The 19910-nt window shown below is 40.9% G+C and overlaps 1 protein-coding gene and 1 pseudogene across 6 annotated transcripts in view; both read left to right on the top strand.

The window, feature by feature from the left end:
• The window catches only part of Phka1 (phosphorylase kinase regulatory subunit alpha 1), a 133289-nt gene that overhangs the window by 37596 nt on the left and 75783 nt on the right, over nt 1–19910 (top strand). For all 6 annotated transcript variants that reach the window (XM_075956760.1, XM_075956757.1, XM_075956758.1 and 3 more), the window contains exons 11-12: nt 2006–2101; nt 2811–2918. In XM_075956760.1, the coding sequence (XP_075812875.1) occupies nt 2006–2101; nt 2811–2918 (204 nt within the window). The remainder of the gene's footprint in view (nt 1–2005; nt 2102–2810; nt 2919–19910) is intronic.
• On the top strand, nt 10695–11631 carry LOC142840600 (large ribosomal subunit protein eL6 pseudogene; annotated as a pseudogene).

The raw sequence follows: 19910 nt of genomic DNA on the forward strand, positions 1-19910 counted from the left end.
TTTTAACAATATCCTAATTATACCACAAAGCAGCTGAGATGAAGCTATTATGTTAAAGAACTATGTATTCCCCCATAAATTATGGTTTTGTTGTGTGTGTGTGTGTGTGTGTTTTTTTTTTTTACTTCTTATGATCCCAAGGCCTTGTACACGCTAGGCCCACTGAGCTGCATCCCGACTCTTTCCCTTTTTATAGTTTATGAATTACTGTGTTTCAGCAAATCGTTAAGTAAATAACATAAACCTAACCATAATAGCAGCCAAACCTAGAGAGGAGTGATGACAAGGGTAATTAATGGGAAAGTGTATACGAGCAAAGTACAATGATAGACATGTATGAAAATGTCATAATAAAATCCATTATTTTATATACTAAATAAAAGCAATTAATAAAAACATAGATTTAAAAGCCTATTCAAAGAGCTGGAGAGATTTCTCAGTGGTTAAAAACATTTGCTACTTTTGCAGAAGACCAATGTTAGATCCCAGCATCCATATCAGACAGTTCACAACCACCTGTAACTCCAGTTCCAGGAGGTGCTAATCCCTCTTCTTCAGGCACATGCGTGCATGCGCACGTGCACGCACGCACGCGCACACACACACACACACACACACACCGATGTATACACACATAAATAAAAATAAACTTAAATAAAATAAAAGCCAAGTCAAGGACTAGAGAGATGGTTCAATGATTAAGAGCACATAATGTTCTTCCAGAAAATCCAAGTTTGATTCTTTACATTCTTGTCATGTGGCTCACAAATTCTTGTAGAGTTATAGCTCCAGCTTCAGGAGATCTGACACATCTGGCTTTCAAGGGTACCAGCACACATGACCGTATACCCCCATACTGACACATGTGCATACATATAATTTTGTCAGTCATAGCGGCACACACCTTTAATCCCAACACTTGGGAGGCAGAAGCAGATGGATCTCTGTGAGTTTAAGCCCAGCCTGGCTAACATAGTGAGTTCCAGGGCAGCAAGAGCTACATAGTGACACCCTGTTTTCAAAACAAACAAAACAACAAAAAAATTAATTTTTAAAATATATTTTAATTGAAATAGAATTTCATCATTTCCCTCTTCCTTTCCTTTGTCCAGATCTTCCCAGCTTCCTTCTCTCAAACTTCACCCCCACACACACACACACTCTTAAGTTGATAGCCTCTTAAAAAATAAATGTTAAACAAGAAAGAACTGGGTCAAGAAGGTACACTCAAGGTAATAGAGAGCAGATCACTTAGGCCCTTGAAGACAGACTGAGTCAGAGTAAACTACACTAAATCAGTTATTTGCTTAATAAACTACAAGTTCAGAACCTCTTAGAACTTAATCCCCATGTTAAAGGGCTTCAATTACACATACCTACTAGAATGAAACAAAAATTAAATGTGTTAAAGTATACAAAAATTCATGTGATATTTGATCTTTAAAAAACATGTAATAAACCTGCATTAGTTAGGGTTTCTACTGCTGTGACAAAACACCATGACCAAAAGGCAGTTTGGGGAGAAAAGGGCTTATTTAACTTATGTATCCTGAATCACAATCCATTAAGGGAAGCTAAGGTGGCAGACACTCAAACAGGACAGGAACCAGGAGGCAGGAGCAGAGGCCATGGAGAGGGGCTGCATACTGCCTTGCTCCCCATGGCTTGCTCAGCCTGCTTTCTTATACAACCTGGGACCACCAGCCCATGGTTGGCTTCACCCACAATGGGCTGGGCTTTTTCCTATCAATCACTAGTTAAGAAAACAGTCTCCAGGCTTGCCTGCAGTCAGTTCTTATGGAGGCATTTTCTCAGTCATGGCTCTGTCCTCTCAGAGGATTATAGTTTGTGTCAACTTGACACAGTACCATTGCCCCTTTCCTCTCCCTTATACTTGGTTAAATAAGCTCTTTCGTAGTAGTGCTTTCTTTGGCTTTGTCTTTCTGCTATGTTTCCTCAGAAAGTCTCTAAAAGTTTGGTTTTTTTTCTTTCTTTTATTCTGCAGGTCCAAGAATATAGAGAGGCTCTTGATGCAGTTCTCATCAAGGGCAAAAATGGAGTCCCACTTCTTCCAGAGCTGTACAGTGTTCCCCCTGACAAGGCGAGTTGGATAGCACTGGCCCATTGACAGGAGAGGAACCGTATTTCTGGGATGCTGAGTCAATAGTTGTTTGAGTCAGATAGTTTTGTGATTTTTGTATCCGGTGATCTTAATATTCTAACAATTTGGTTTTCAGATTATGACAACAAATAGGCGATTTAATTCCTTCAGAAATAAATTAAAGCAGTCTCAATTATTTGACTACTTTACAGTAAGATATGAATGAAAGCAAATCTCAGTTCTGAGAATAATGCACAGATCAGTAGATGGAACCAGACTGATGTCCTTTGCCAGCTCTCAGGACTTGGTTTCCTTTGAAGCCAGTAATCAGGGACTGTTGGAGTAGATGAGGCTTGGAAAAATTAAGCAAGTATTGTTTTTGTTTACCATTGTCAAGGAGAATTAGACATGGTAAAGATACAGTTTTTCCTTCTGGTGGGGGTTTGGAGAATAAATTCCTAGTGGCATCAGCAGTGTCACCTGAGAATTAAGAATATGTTTTAGCCACCCCCAACACACCGATACAGTCTGCATTTGCACAAGATCCTTGGGAGATTTGGTCACACATCACAGCTTGAGCACTGCCCTACTTAACTTTTCAATCCATTGCCTATAAACTATAAATCCTAATCCAAACTGTCTTTTATCATCTAGTATCTTAAGCTTTTTATTATTGCCTCTCATTTGACCTCTTTATCACTTCATTTAGGTTGATGAAGAATATCAAAATCCTCACACTGTGGATCGAGTCCCCATGGGAAAATTGCCTCACATGTGGGGTCAGTCTCTATACATTTTAGGAAGCTTGATGGCAGAGGTAAGACTTCAAAGCTATCCCACCTTTTATTTATTTATTTGCCCTAGTCACCATATGATCAGATTTGCAATGAACTCACTAAATTCAAACGCTATCTTCTTCCTTTTGTACTTTGATTTAATTATAACTTTTCTTCCAAGTCTTCAGCATGGGGGTTATGGCCAGCACCTAACAAAAATCTCTTGCTCCCTGGCAGCCATGTCCACCCTGCCGCCCACAATTCCCTATTCTGGCATTGTACTTGGTGTTGTTCAGGAATAAAGTTGTGCATCTTTCCCTTTCAAAACTCCCCTCAGTGCCTTGCCTGGTGACTAATGAATGCACTTATGCTTAATGGTTATTGGTAATGGATTAAATGTCAACCTTTGTAAGCAATGTGAGGCTTCGTTCCTCAACTGAATTAGCTGATTACTTTGGGCACTTTGGCTAGTGCTTGATAATAACAGTGTGCTCTTTCTGTTTTATTAATATTTCTGTTTTTACTTTTTGGTAAGGAGCTCTCTAAATGTTCTTTATACCACATTCTGTTAAGATGGCTCTTAACAGAGTTAATGAGGCACAATTTTGTATTCAGTTTCTTTGGGGGCATTTTGAACCTACATAGAAAAAAAAATTCTTCTAAAAAGTTTTCCAGTACTTCCTGAAAATCCTATTTCCTACATTATAGGTTATTTTTTTTAAAAAAAGGACACAGTCTTGCTATGTAACAGTAGCTGGCATTGAATTTTCCCCATAGATCAAGCTGGCCTTGAACTTGCAAGGAACCTTCTGTGTTTGTTTCCTGAGTTCTGGGATTACAGGTGTGTGTTATCACACCTAGCATGTTTGTTTTGATATTATAGGCCCAGGTTTCTGGAAAACCTTGTTTGGAACTTACCTGGAATTTCTAAGTAAGATTTTCCCCTGCTTATATGGCCGTTCATTTTCTGCAGCTGTATTCTTGGTTTTGTTTTCTGTGCCCGTGGCTGTTTGATAATCTGACCTGCCCAGCAGGTCCTAAATTATTCCAAGGTCTGAAGAGGCACTATCTGAAAGACATGGGGGGGGGGGACGGACGCCAAGCAGTATTCTTTGTCAAGGCATCCGTTTATTGAAGCGAGTTTCATGTCTTAAATACTCCTCAGAAAGGAGCTCGGGCAGGGGGAACTGAGGAAAGGGGGAAGGGAAGGAGGGGCTCCTTAGCTAGGCAACTAAGCGGGGCAGTTTGGCAACTAAGTGGGGCAGTTTGGAAGCTAAGCAGGGCAGTTGCAAGGTCAGTGGCTAGAACACCTGCTGTTAGTGATGAGCAGCAAGCCTTGAAGACACTCTGTGGTGCTTTCCAGAGCTTGAGTCTCCACAGTCAGCATGTAATGTTTTGGCTAACTTTAAGTTTTCTGTCTCAAGATTTTTACTTCAAGGCCCTGTGAGATGTGAGAAAGGAGAAGCCTGAAATGGCTCCTGACAATAATCTTTATTGACATGAGCTTGGAGCTAGCACTAATGAGCATAATGCTTTAAAGCAACCGTCCTAGCAGCATTCTCATCCAACAATAAATTAAATTGAGCAAAATCAGGAAGGATTCGGTATTATTAAAGAAAAATGGGTGAGTTCATCTTATTTCACAACATATGGGAACTAAGTAAAAAGATTTCTGCTAGCCAAAAAGCACAGCAAATACAGGGACAAATAAGCAAACAATGTATATTATAATTCTTAGTTTAATTTATTTTGAGAATTTCATGCATGAGTGTTCTATTTATATTATCTTCACCTATTGCTTCCTTCCACACACACAGCTGCCTGGTCCATTTAGTGTTGTTTGTACATGTATTTATTTAGGACTGACCACTTGGGCCAGTCAGGGTCTCATTCCTGGAGAAAACTGATTCTCCCTGTCTCAGCATCCATTAATTGTCTTTAGCTCTTTGTCTAGGTCTTCTGAGATTTTCCCCCACTTGTGTTAGTATGCCTACTGATAGTATCATTGTGCTGGTCTTGTTTAGGTGACCATGTTTAAAATTTCATGGGTAAAGCTTCCCTGGCTGTATCGGCATAAATAAATGCAATGCAGATATTAAAGAATATTTACCACTTTAATGATAAACTTACAGAACTGAAATTCCAGCGTAGTACAGGAGGTAGGAAGGAAAAAGGGCCGAGCTGCCTCCCCGAGCGCCCATTTATTGGCAGGCATTTGCCCGAGGCAAACCCCGCCCCCTAAAGGGGCTGTCTTAACCCTACATCTCCCCCTTTTGTCTAAATAAGACAGAACTAACCCAAATATAACTATAAACAATAATAACAAATGATAAATATAACAAACAATATTGAGAACAAAAGTTTTGCTAGAGAGTAACTACAATTAAATAATCTTCAACTCCGTAAAAGATCTGAGAAGGGAGTAAATATTACTTAACAAATGAGAGATATCCAAAATGTGCAACAAATGACAGAGACAACTGACTGCCTGGGCAATCACCCAAAGTCTCGTTTGCAATGTTGAGTCAACCAACTTTGGCAAAGGCCTAACATAACTGACATACCATTATCAAATGTAAGGAACTTTCTTAGAATTATCCTACCCTGTCTTGGCAAGATAAGACAATCCTGTTTTATATTTTAGTCAGTAGTTGAGGTATGGGCTTTTCTTAACCCAAAGGCCAGTTCTGCCAAGAAGACAAGCTTCCAGTGGAGTGTCTTTGGTGCTCAACGTACTCTCGGGAGTAGAGTGGTGTTGCCAGGAGTAATTGTGTCTTGTTGGCACAGAATTCTAGGTTAGATTAAAGGCCATTTTCTACAGCTCTTCGAAGAGGCTGAAGATTATACTATCTATACTAAAAAGAATCTCTATGTATCTAAAAGATGTGATTAACCTAAAAATAAATATGACAAACATATAATTCTCAATACCTATCTAATTTGAAACTAAGAGAATAAACAACTGTGCAATATATGAAGACAATGATCTTCACCTGTAAACAATGTCATTACTTATCAAATGTAAACAGTGTTATTACATAAATAGTACCAGAGGTAGAAATGTACATTGTGATAGGATAGATGTATCCATACAATATAAGCATACTCTTATACAAAAATAGAGGTAGGAACACTCACATTCAATATATCAATATACAAGAAACAGTACCAATATAATGTTCTAAAAACAGTAAGTCACAAATACCAATCATCCCATCAAACCAGTTAATTCCCCCCCCTTTTTTTTAATATACCCCTAATTCCATACAATATCTCCTCATCCCCTCAACCCTAAACCAACCACTAAAAGATGTCCCTAACCCTGTGGGCAAACTCTGTTGGGAGAGGGGACGTCGTCCTCTTAGATTGCTTCTAGCTGACATGGGGGCGACGTTCTTCTTAGGGGCCCCTGTGAAAGCAAATGATGGTAAAATTCCCAAATTAACCTTTGACTTAAGAAAATTATAACTAGTCTCTGAGTGTTTTGAGAAGGTCCGGCCAGAGCGTTGTCAAAAATGTGCATCATACGAAATTGTCTCTTGCAGTTGGTACCAAAAAACAGGTCTAAAATTAGCGCTTAAAAAAAAAATTCATGACGTCATAAAAACCAGATTGAGTTGATGTTGTGGGGCCCCATCTTCATCCTGGAAACTTTAAAGATTACTGTAGGAAAATATGTTGCTTGTTATGGGAAATTTAAACATTAACAACAAGGACATATACTGACATATAAAGAAAGACACAGATGTGAGGGAAGGCAAAGAAAGTTTATCAAGTATAAAATTATTTTTATTCTGTCCCATTTCATGGCTCCTGACCTGAGACAGAAACTCTGAAATATCTCTTATCAACAGGCTTGGAATTGAAGAGGGACTGAGCCATAGTCCAACTCCAAAACCAGCTCTACACATTTATAAGGAAGTGTTCAATAAAACATATAAATATATATAAAAAATCAATACTTACAGTATGTATAGATACTTAGTGGGTTGTAACTATTTTCCATCCATCAGTAATTGAATATTCAGGGTCTCTTAAATTCTTTGAAGATGAGTATTTTCCTGTGGAGATAAGAAAAGAACCCTGCCCCCAACCTATCAGTAATCCTTACCATCAGAATGCCGGTTATCCTTGTGAATGAATTGTTATTTATCTTTTTCAAGTGACTTCTCTTCTTCAAACCGAACCTTTATTAATTTTGACGGTATCCATAATTTTTCCACACCTGTGGAGATAAGAGCAAAACCCCTTCCCCAACGCAGTACATCTCCTGGCTTCCATTGTGAGGTCAGCACATCCTTGAAATAAACTGGTTGATTTAGTTCAGCAGACTTTTCCATTACCCAATGTCTTTCTGCAGCCGTCGTTCCCTTCTCATTAGCGTTGAGAAAATTCAATGTTAACAAAGCATTATGTAACCTATTTATAGGGGTGTTTTCCACCCCTTTCTGTTTGTTCAACATATCCTTTATAGTTCGATTTGATCTTTCTATGACTGCTTGACCTGTAGGGTTGTATGGTATACCTGTAACATGCTTGATATTGTAATAATCAAAAAAACGTATCATTTTCCTAGAGACATAAGCAGGACCATTATCTGTCTTTATTTGTGTAGGTATACCCATGATAGCCATGACTTCTAATAAATGAGTGATTACTAAATCAGCTTTTTCTGAACTTAAAGCAGTTGCCCACTGAAAGCCTGAATAAGTGTCGATGGTGTGATGAACATACTTCAATTTGCCAAATTCTGCAAAGTGGAACACATTCATCTGCCAGATTTCATTTCTATGGGTGCCCTTTGGATTAGCCCCTGCTGGCAGTGGCATTTGGTTATAGAAAGAGCAGGTAGGGCATTTTTTCACAATCTCCTTAGCTTGTTGTCATGTAATAGAAAACTCTTTCTTCAAACCTTTGCTATTAACATGATGTTTTTTATGAAATTCAGAGGCTTGTAGCACACTACCAATCAATAATTGATCAATTTCTGCATTACCTTGTGCTAGAGGACCTGGCAGACCCGTATGGGATCGGATGTGTGTTATGTACATAGGGCAAAGCCTGTTCCTGATCAAATCTTGAACCTGGATAAACAATGAGGTTAGTTCTGTATCATCAGGTATAAATTCAGCAGTTTCAATATGTAAAATAACTCTTTCTGCGTATTGTGAATCAGTAACTATATTAATAGGTTCTTTAAAATCCCTTAGTACCATAAGAATGGCATATAATTCTGCCTTCTGGACAGAATCATAAGGACTTTGTTCCACCTTACCCAAGTCTTCTGATTTGTAACCTGCCTTCCCTGATTTATTGGCATCAGTATAGAATGTACGGGCTCCAGTTATTGGAGCATCACGGACGATTCAAGGAAGGATCCAAGAAGTTCTCTTTATGAAGTTAAGCCGCTTGCTTTTTGGATAGTTGTTATTAATGTCTCCCAAAAAATTAGCACAAGCTCTTTGCCATGGTTCATTATCTTCCCATAATTTCTTTAGTTCATCAGCAGTGAAAGGCACTATAATTTCTGCTGGGTCTATGCCTGCTAGTTGACGAAGTCTCAGCTTGCCTTTTATAATTAACTCAGAGACTTTTTCCACATAAGTTTTCAGTTTCTTACTTGGTTTATGTGGTAAAAAGATCCATTCCAAAATAATATCATCTCTCTGCATTAAAATTCCTGTAGGAGAAAATTTTGATGGTAATATGACGAGAATACAATCGAGCTCTGGATTCACCCTGTCCACATGTGCCTGTTGTAATTTCTCCTCAATCATTGTTAGTTCCTTTACTGGTTCAGCTGTTAATTCTCTGGGACTGTTTAAATCTTTATTACCATCCAAGGTTTTGTTCAAATGAATTATTAGAGAAGATTGTTGTCATTCTCAATAGTTTTTAAACATTCAACCTCTGCCTTAAGAGATTTGATCATTTTCCTATTATCAAACCAAATAGTGCTAAGGAAAATTAAGAATCCCAGAAATATCCATAGATGTGGGGTTATAGACACCTCTTGTAAGAAATGGTGCACTCAAAAAAGCTGTTGAAATCTGAAATTGTCACGTTCTCAGTCATTATTTATAAAAGAAAAAATCCTTTTGCCTGTAATGTCCGGTTCCTGCCAGTGGTGGCGAAAGAGTCCAGTTGAGTCCACGTGGCCTAAATCTGAAATAAATGACTCAAAAACAAAATTGAAACAGACACCAGACTGATAAGTAGCAATTGGGCCAGAAAGGGAATAGAGAAAAGCCAGCAAAGTGAACAAATCAAAGGGATGCCAGCGTTTTTGTGCTGGGGCTCGCAGGGCCGCTGTTACGTGACCTGAGCACCGGCGGAGGTGGGAGGGGAACAGAGAGTGATCACGCTGTTACAGAGGCATTGCCAATTTCAAACCCGGGGAGTGCTAGCTCTCCTGTCCTGCTTGATTTCCCTGCAAGCAGCAGGGAAAATCGAGTCGCTCAGAATCTCAGTTGCTTCCGCGCGCCCAGGGAGACCGCCGCAGCGGCCCGGGGTGGGGGGGGCCTCAAGAGACTCCGATTTGGGCCGGGTCTTGGCAAAGCTCCACGTTGGGTGCCAAATGTATCGGCGTAAATAAATGCAATGCAGATATTAAAGAATATTTATCACTTTAATGATAAACTTACAGAACCGAAGTTCCAGCGTAGTACAGGAGGTAGGAAGGAAAAAGGGCCCCGCGCACCCATTTATTGGTAGGCATTCGCCTGAGGCAAACCCCGCCCCTTTCTTAACTCTACACCTGGCACATACAGAAAGTACAATGCATCACAGCAGATGTTCTGGTTCTCTGGCTCTTAAAAACCTTCCATTCGCTTTTCTGTTACATTCCTTGAACGTTAGATGTCGGGGCATTGTAGATGTATTGATAGGGGTTGGGTACCTCAAAGGCATTTGTTCTCTGCATTTTAACCACTTGTGGTATTTTTTATCAATCTCTGCTGCAAAAAGCTTCTTTGATGAGGGGTGATAGCTACACGTACCTGTGAATATAAGGATCGGCATTTAGAATTCAGTTAGGAATTACACTAGTTCAGAAAGTGGTAGTAATAAGTTCTCCTCTAAGTTTCCATACCTCAACAGCCAAGGGTTACCAGTATCAGGCATGAGTTTCTTTTTTTAAAATTTTTATTATTATTGTTATTATTACAAATTTTCACCTCCTCCTATTTCCCTCTCCCTCCCCCTCCCACTCTCCCATCCTCTCCAGTCCAAAGAGCAGTCAGGGTTCCCTGACCTGTGGGAAGTCCAAGGTCCTCCCCCCTCCATCCAGGTCTAGGAAGGTGAGCATGCAAACAGACTAGGTTCCCACAAAGCCAGTACATGCAGTAGAATCAAAACCCAGTGCCATTGTCCTTGGCTTCTCAGTCAGCCCTCCTTGTCAGCCATATTCAGAGAGTACGGTATGATCACATGCTCCATCAGTCCCAGTCCAACTGGCCTTGGTGAGCTCCCATTAGATCAGTCCCACCGTCTCTGTGGGTGGATGCACCCCTCACGGTCCTGACTTCCTTGCTCATGTTCTACTTCCTTCTGCTCCTTATATGGACTTTGGGAGCTCAGTCCAGTGCTCCAATGTGGGTCTCTGTCTCTATTTGTATCCATCGCCCAATGAAGGTTCTATGGTGATATGCAAAATATTCATCAGTGTGGCTATAGGATAGGGCCAGTTCGGGTGCCCTCTCCTCAGCTGCTCAAGGAACAACCTGGGGACATTTCGGACACCTAGGAACTGCTCTAGAGCCCAGTCTCTTGCCAACCCTAAAATGGTTCCCTTAATTAAGATATATACTGCCGTCTCTTTCCCACCTTGCAAGATGGCGGGTGAAAAAGGCGAGAAACCTGATACAAAAGAGAAGAAACCTGCAGCCAAGAAGGCTGGCGGTGATGCCCCTGCCACTGGTGCAGCCAAAAAGGGTAAACCTAAGGCTAAAAAGCTCAAGAAGGGGGAGCCCCATTGCAGCCGAAATCCAGTCCTTGTTAGAGGAATTGGCAGGTATTCCCGATCTGCTATGTATTCCAGAAAGGCCATGTACAAAAGGAAATACACAGCTGCGAAAACCAAGGTTGAAAAGAAGAAAAAGGAAAAGGTCCTTGCCACTGTCACAAAACCAGTTGGTGGTGACAAGAATGGTAGTACCCGGGTGGTTAAGCTTCGAAAAATGCCCAGGTATTATCCTACTGAAGATGTGCCTCGGAAGCAGTTGAGCCATGGCAAAAAGCCCTTCAGTCAGCATCTGAGACGCCTGCGTGCCAGCATCACTCCTGGGTCTGTCCTCATCATCCTTACCGGGCGCCACAGGGGCAAGAGAGTGGTTTTCCTGAAGCAACTGGGCAGTGGTTTACTGCTTGTGACAGGACCTCTTGCCCTCAACAGAGTTCCTTTGAGAAGAACACATCAGAAGTTTGTCATCGCCACCTCTACAAAAGTTGATATCAGCACAGTTAAAATCCCCAAACACCTGACTGATGCTTACTTCAAGAAAAAGCAGCTGTGTAAGCCCAGGCATCAGGAGGGCGAGATCTTTGACACAGAGAAGGAGAAATATGAGATTACAGAGCAGCGCAAGGCTGATCACAAAGTGGTGGACTCGCAGATTCTGCCAAAGATCAAAGCTGTTCCTCAGCTGCAGGGCTACCTGCACTCTCAGTTCTGTCTGACCAACGGGATGTATCCTCACAAACTTGTTTTCTAAATTGCTGACAACCTAATTAAACAACTTTATGTGTCAAAAAAAAGATATATACTGCCCTGTTCCCATATCCACTCTTCCTCCATCCCAACCGTCACATTCCCCCAAGCTCTCTCCATCCTCCCCTTCTCCCTTCTCTCTCCCCATCTCCCCTTACCCCCACACCACACCACCCCCAAGCTCTCAATTTTTGCCTGGCAATCTTGTCTACTTCTAATATCCAGGAGGATAACTACATGTTTTTCTTTGGGTTCAACTTCCTATTTAGCTTCTCTAGGATCATGAATTATAGGCTCAATGTGCTTTATTTATGGCTAGAATCCACTAATGAGTGAGTACATACCATGTTCATCTTTTTGGGTCTGGGTTACCTCACTCAGGATAGTGTTTTCTATTTCCATCCATTTGCATACAAATTCAAGATGTCACTGTTTTTTACCACTGAGTAGTACTATAATGCGTATATATTCCACACTTTCTTTATCCATTCTTCCATTGAGGGGCATCTAGGTTGTTTCCAGGTTCTGGCTATTACAAATAATGCTGCTGTGAACATAGTGAACAATGTTGATGCTTTTGTAGTATGCTAGGGCATCTCTTGGGTATATTCCCAGGAGTGGTATTGCTGGATCCTGGGGTAGGTTGATCCCAAATTTCCTGAGAAACCGCCACGCTGATTTCCAAAGTGGTTGCACAAGTTTGCATTCCCACCAGCAATGGATGAGTGTTCTCCTTACTCCACATCCTCTCCAGCAAAGGCTATCATTGGTGTTTTTGATTTTAGCCATTCTGACAGGTGTAAGATGATATCTCAAAGTTGTTTTGATTTGCATTTCCCTGATTGCTAAGGAGGTTGAGCATGACCTTAAGTGTCTTTTGGCCATTTGAATTTCTTCAGTGGAGAATTTTCTGTTCAGTTCAGTACCCCATTTTTAATTGGGTTAATTAGCATTTTAAAGTCTAGTTTCTTGAGTTCTTTATATATTTTGGAGATCAGACCTTTGTCAGTTGTGGGGTTGGTGAAGATCTTCTCTTAATCAGTAGATTGCCTTTTTGTCTTAGTGACAGTGTCCTTTGCTTTACAGAAGCTTCTCAGTTTTAGTAGGTCCCATTTATTCAATGTTGCCCTTATTGTCTGTGCTACTGGGGTTATACATAGGGAGTAGTCTCCTGTGCCCATATGTTGTAGACTACTTCCCATTTTCTCTTCTATCAGTTTCAGTGTGTTCAGATTGATATTGAGGTCTTTAATCCATTTGGACTTGAGTTTTATGCACGGTGATAGATATGGATCTATTTTCATTCTTCTACAGGTTGACATCCAGTTCTGCCAGCACAATTTGTTGAAGATGCTTTCTTTCTTTCTTTCATTGTATAATTTTAGCTCCATTGTCAAAAATCAGGTGTTCATAGGTTTGTGGGTTAAAATCCGGGTCTCCTACTCGATTCCATTGGTCGACGTCTCCGTTATTATGCCAATACCAAGCTGTTTTCATTACTGTAGCTCTGTAATAGAGTTTGAAGTCAGGGATGGAGGCAATGCCTCCAGAAGTTCCTTTATTGTATAAGATTGTTTTGGCTATCCTGGGTTTTTTTGTTTTTCCATATAAAGTTGATTACTGTTCTCTCAAGGTCTGTGAAGAATTTTGTTGGGATTTTAATGGGGATTGCGTTGAATTTATAGATTGCCTTTGGTAGAATTGCCATTTTTACTATGTTGACCCTACCCATCCAAGAGCATGGGAGGTCTTTCCATTTTCTGGTGTCCTCTTCAATTTCTTTCTTCAATGCCTTAAAGTTCTTGTCAAATTGATCTTTCACTTCCTTGGTTAGTGTTACCCCAAAATACTTTATGCTATTTGTGGCTATCGTAAAAGTTGAAGTTTCTCTGAATTCCCTCTCTGCTTCTCTATCTTTTGTGTATAGGCGGGCTACTGATTTTTTTTTTTAATTTTTTTATTGATAAAAGGAGGATAAAGAAAAGAAAAAAAACAAATTTCCACCTCCTCCCACCCGCCTCCCATTTCCCTCCCCCTCCTCCCACTCTTCTCCCCCTCCTCCCACTCTTCTCCCCCTCCTCCCACCCCTCTCCCCTTCCCCCCACTCCTCTCCCCCTCCCTTTCCAGTCCAAAGAGCTGTCAGGGTTCCCTGCCCTGTGGTACGTCCTAGGTCCTCCCCCCTCCATCCATATCTAGGAAGGTGAGCATCCAGACTGGCTAGGCTCCCACCAAGCCAGCACATTGCATAGGATCAAAACCGCGTGCCATTGTCCTTGGCGTCTCATCAGCCCTCATTGTTCGCCATGTTCCGAGAGTCCAGTTTTATCCCATGCTTTTTTGGTAACAGTCCAGCTGGCCTTGGTGAGCTCCCAGTAGATCATCTCCACTGTCTCAGTGGGTGGGTGCACTCCTCGTGGTCCCGACATCTTTGCTCATGTTCTCACTCCTTCTGCTCCTCATTGGGACCTTGGGAGCTCAGTCCAGTGCTCCAGTGTGGGTCTCTGTCTCTATCTCCATCCATCGCCAGATGCAAGTTCTAGGATGATATGCAATATATTCGTCAGTATTGCTCTAGGGTAGGGTCATTTCAGGTTCCCTATCCTCAGCTGCCCAGGGAACTAACTGGGGACCTCAGCTTGGGCACCTGGGAGCCCCTCTAGGGTCAAGTCTCCTGCCCACCCTAAAGTGGGTCCCTTAACTAAGAATTGTGGTTCCGTGCTCCCCTATCCAACCTTCCTTTATCCCGATCCTCCTGTTTCCCCAAGTCCACTCTCCTTCCCTTCTACCTTTTCTCTCCCCATCTCTCCTAACCCCCATCCCACCCCACCCCCAAGATCCCACTTTTCCCCCCGGCAATTTTGTCTACTTCCCTTATCCAAGAGGATAACTATATGTTTTTCCTTGGGTTCACCTTCTTACTTAGCTTCTTTAGATTCGCCTATTGTAGACTCCGTGAACCCTATTTATGGCTAGAAACCAATTATGAGTGAGTACATCCCATGTTCGTCTTTTTGGGCCTGGGATACCTCACTCAGGATAGTGTTTTCTATTTCCATCCATTTGCATGCAAAATTCGAGAAGTCATTGTTTTTTACCGCAGCGTAGTACTCTAGTGTGTATATATTCCATACTTTCTTCATCCATTCTTCCATTGAAGGGCATCTAGGTTGTTTCCAGGTTCTGGCTATTACAAATAATACTGCTATGAACATAGTTGAACAAATGCTTTTGACATGTGATAGAGCATCTCTTGGGTAAATTCCCAAGAGTGGTATTGCTGGGTCCAGGGGTAGGTTGATCCCGAATTTCCGGAGAAACCGAAACACTGACTTCCACAGTGGTTGCACAAGATTGCATTCCCACCAGCAATGGATGAGGGTACCCCTTCCTCCACAGCCTCTCCAGCAAAGGCTATCATTGGTGTTTTTTGACTTTAGCCAATCTTACAGGTGTAAGATGATATCTCAAAGTTGTTTTGATTTGCATTTCCCTGATCGCTAAGGAGGTTGAGCATGACCTTAAGTGTCTTTTGGTCATTTGAACTTCTTCTGTTGAGAATTCTCTGTTCAGTTCAGCGCCCCATTTTTTAATTGGGTTAATTAGCATTTTAAAGTCTAGTTTCTTGAGTTCTCTATATATTTTGGAGATCAGACCTTTGTCTGTTGCGGGGTTGGTGAAGATCTTCTCCCAGTCAGTAGGTTGCCTTTGTGTCTTAGTGACAGTGTCCTTTGCTTTACAGAAGCTTCTCAGTTTTAGTAGGTCCCATTTATTCAATGTTGCCCTTAATGTCTGTGCTTCTGGGGTTATACCTAAGAAGCGATCGCCTGTGCCCATCTGTTGTAGGGTATTGCCCACTTTCTCTTCTATCAGATTCAGTGTTTTCGGGCTGATATTGAGGTCTTTAATCCATTTGGACTTGAGTTTTGTGCACGGTGATAGATATGGGTCTATTTTAATTCTTCTACAAGTTGACATCCAGTTGTGCCAGCACCATTTGTTGAAGATGCTTTCTTTCTTCCAATGTAAACTTTTAGCTCCTTTATCGAAAATGAGGTGTTCATAGGTTTGTGGGATAAAGTCCGGGTCTTCTATACGATTCCATTGGTCGACTTCTCTGTTTTTATGCCAGTACCACCCTGTTTTCATTACTGTAGCTCTGTAATAGAGTTTGAAGTCAGGGATGGTAATGCCTCCAGAAGATCCTTTATTGTATAGGATTGTTTTGGCTATCCTGGGTTTTTTGTTTTTCCATATAAAGTTGATTATTGTCCTCTCCAGATCTGTGAAGAATTTTGATGGGATCTTGATGGGGATTGCATTGAATCTATAAATTGCCTTTGGTAGAATTGCCATTTTTACTATGTTGATCCTCCCAATCCAAGAGCAAGGGATGTCCATCCATTTTTTGGTATCCTCTTCAATTTCTTTCTTCAATGCCTTAAAGTTCTTGTCAAATAGATCTTTCACTTCCTTGGTTAGATTTACCCCAAGATATTTTATGCTGTTTGTGGCTATCGTGAATGGAGAAGCTTCTCTGATTTCCCTCTCTGCTTCCATATCCTTTGAGTATAGGAGGGCGACTGATTTTTTGGAGTTGATCTTGTATCCTGCCACATTACTAAAGCTGTTTATCAGCTGTAAAAGTTCTTTGGTGGAATTTTGGGGGTCGCTTATGTACACTATCATATCATCTGCGAATAACGAAAGTTTAACTTCTTCATTTCCAATTCGAATCCCCTTGATCCCATTATGCTGTCTTATTGCTATTGCTAGAACTTCCAGCACTATATTGAAGAGGTATGGCGAAAGTGGGCAGCCTTGTCGTGTTCCTGAGTTAAGCGGGACGGCTTTGAGTTTCTCTCCATTTAATTTGATGTTAGCTGTCGGCTTGCTGTATATAGCTTTTATTATATTTAGGTATGACCCTTGTATCCCTAATCTCTCCAAGACTTTTAACATAAATGGATGTTGAATTTTGTCAAATGCTTTTTCAGCATCTAATGAAATGATCATATGGTTTTTTTTCTTTCAGTTTATTTATATGATGGATTACATTGATAGATTTTCGTATGTTGAACCAGCCCTGCATCTCAGGAATGAAGCCTACTTGATCATAATGGATAATTTTTCGGATGTGTTCTTGGATTCGGTTTGCCAGTATTTTGTTGAGGATTTTTGCGTCGATATTCATGAGTGAGATCGGCCTGTAATTCTCTTTCCTGGTTGAGTCTTTGTGTGGTTTTGGTATCAGAGTAACTGTAACTTCATAAAAGGAATTTGGCAATGACTCTTCTGTTTCTATATTGTGAAATACATTAAGGAGTATAGGTATTAGGTCTTCTTGGAAGTTCTGGTAGAATTCCGCATTGAAACCATCTGGCGCTGGGCTTTTTTTGGTAGGGAGGTTTTTGATAACAGCTTCTAGTTCTTCGCGACTGACAGGTCTGTTTAGCTTGTTCACCTGGTCCTGATTTAATTTTGGTAAATCGTATTTATCTAAGAAAGTGTCCATTTCTTTTACATTTTCCAGTTTAGTGGCATACAAGCTTTTGTAGTAAGATCTAATGACTCTCCGAATTTCCTCTGTGTTTGTGGTTATGTCCCCCTTTTCATTTCTGATCTTATTAATTTGCAAATTTTCTCTCTGCCGTTTGATTAGTTTGGATAGGGGTTTGTCAATCTTGTTGATTTTTTCCAGGAACCAGCTTCTTGATTCATTGATTCTTTGGATTGTTTTTTGTGTTTCTATTTTGTTGATTTCAGCCCTCAGTTTGATTATTTCCAGTCTTCTACTCCTCCTAGGTGAGTCTGCTTCTTTTTTTTCTAGAGCTTTCAGGTGGGCTGTTAAGTCTCCAATATGTGCTTTCTCTGTTTTCTTTAAGTGGGCACTTAGTGCTATGAACTTTCCTCTCAGGACTGCTTTCATAGTGTCCCATAAGTTCGAGTATGTTGTTTCTTTATTTTCATTGAATTCAAGGAAGACTTTAATTTCTTTCTTTATTTCCTCCTTAATCCAGGTATGGTTCAGTAGTTGACTGTTCAGTTTCCATGAGTTTGTAGGCTTTCTGGGGGTAGCATTGTTGTTGAATTCTAACTTTAATCCATGGTGGTCTGATAAGACACAGGTGGTTAGTAATATTTTTTTGTAGCTGTGTAAGTTAGCTTTGTTACCAAGTATGTGGTCAATTTTCGAGAAGGTTCCATGAGCTGCAGAGAAAAAGGTATATTCTTTCCTATTTGGGTGGAATATTCTATAGATGTCTGTTAAGTCCATTTGCTTCATTACCTCCATTAATTCTCTAATTTCTCTGTTAGGTTTCTGTCTGATTGACCTGTCCATTGGTGAAAGAGGAGTGTTGAAGTCTCCTACTATTAGTGTGTGCGGTTTGATGGCTGCCTTGAATTTTAGCAATGTTTCTTTTACATACGTGGGTGCTTTTATATTAGGGGCATAGATATTCAGGATTGAGATTTCTTCCTGATGAATTTTTCCTGTTATGAGTATAAAATGTCCCTCTCCATCTCTTTTGATTGATTTACGTTTGAAGTCAACTTTGTTAGAAATTAGTATGGCCACACCTGCTTGTTTCTTAGGTCCATTTGCTTGATAAGCCTTTTCCCAGCCCTTTACTCTGAGTAGGTGCCTGTCTTTGTGGTTGAGGTGTGTTTCTTGTAGACAGCAGAATGTTGGATCCTGTTTTCGTATCCAGTCTCTTAGCCTGTGCCTTTTTATAGGTGAGTTGAGTCCATTGACATTAAGTGATATTAATGACCAGTGGTTGTTAACTCCGGTCACTTTTTAAGTAGTAGGGTTTGTGTGTTTCCCTTCTTTGAGTTGCGCTGGTGAAGGGTCTCTAGATGTCTGAGTTATTGAGGTCTTTGTTGGACTCCTTGGTTAGTGATTTTCCTTCTATTATTTTCTGTAAGGCTGGATTTGTGGCTACGTATTGCTTAAATTTGTTTTTATCCTGGAAAATTTTGTTTTCTCCATTTATGGTGAACGAAAGCTTGGCTGGATATAGTAGTCTGGGCTTGCATCCATGGTCTCTTAGTTTTTGCAGTACATCTATCCAGGACCTTCTGGCTTTCATGGTTTCCATAGAGAAGTCAGGTGTAAGTCTGATAGGTTTACCTTTATAAGTAAGTTGGCCTTTTTCCTTTGCGGCTCTTAATATTCTTTCTTTATTCTGTATATTTTGTGTTTTGATTATTATATGGCGAGGGGGTGTTTTTTTTTGATCCAGCCTATTTGGGGTTCTGTATGCCTCTTGAACCTTCATAGGTACATCCTTCTTCAGGTTGGGAAAGTTTTCTTCTATAATTTTGTTAAGTATATTTTCTGGACCGTTGAGCTGCACTTCTTCTCCTTCTTCTACTCCAATTATTCTTAGGTTTGGTCTTTTTATTGTGTCCCATATTTCCTGAATGTTTTGTGATGAGAGTTTGTTGGACTTGCTGTTTTCTTTGATCAGTGCGTTTATTTTCTCTATGTTATCCTCAGACTCTGAGATTCTTTCTTCTATCTCTTGTATTCTGCTGGTTATGCTTGTTTCTGTAGTCTCTATTCGTTTACCTAGATTTTCCATGTCCAGCCGGCCCTCTGTTTGTGTTTTCTTCTTTGCCTCCATTTCATTTTTCAAATCATGAACTGTTTCCATTATCTGCTTGATTGTTTTTCCTTGCTTTCCTAGGGTATCATTCACTGATTTACTCAATTCCTCGAACTTTCTGTTATACTTCTCATCCATTTCTATAAGGGCGTTTTTTATATGCTGTTTAAGGGTGTCAATCACTGTCATGAAGTCAGTTTTTTCTCCTTCTTCATGATTAAGGTGTTCATGTCCTCCTGTTGTGAGGTCGCTGGCTTCTGGTGGTTTCGTGTTGTTCTTCAGATTGTTGGGTGAATTCTTGCATTGGCGTCTCCCCATCTCTTCCTTCCAATATTCTCCTATGGATCTTCTTTTACAGGATCAGGTCTTCTTGCCAACTGATGTACCTTCCAAGTGATGTCACTCCCCCGTGATGTTTCTCCTGGAGTCCAGTTCCGATCTCCTTGCTGCTTGGTTAGCTTGCAAACAAAGGCCCACCTTGCTTGCTGCAGGCAGGTTATGGAGACAAAGGAGCTACCACCTTCCCCTTTGCACTCACCTTCGGGTTCAGTCCCAGCGCCCAGGCAGGCTGAACAGGGAGGCACTCTGCTCCAAGAAGGGAGGGATGGAGGGAGACAGGGGGTAGGGGGATCTGGATGTAAGCTGGATGGGATAGGAAGAGAGAGGAGGTACCGGGCAGTGTAGCCCTGTAGGTTGATCAGGAAGTGTAGGCGGGC

Source organism: Microtus pennsylvanicus, chromosome X (genome assembly GCF_037038515.1).
Source record: "Microtus pennsylvanicus isolate mMicPen1 chromosome X, mMicPen1.hap1, whole genome shotgun sequence".
Classification (NCBI taxonomy): Eukaryota; Metazoa; Chordata; class Mammalia; order Rodentia; family Cricetidae; genus Microtus; species Microtus pennsylvanicus.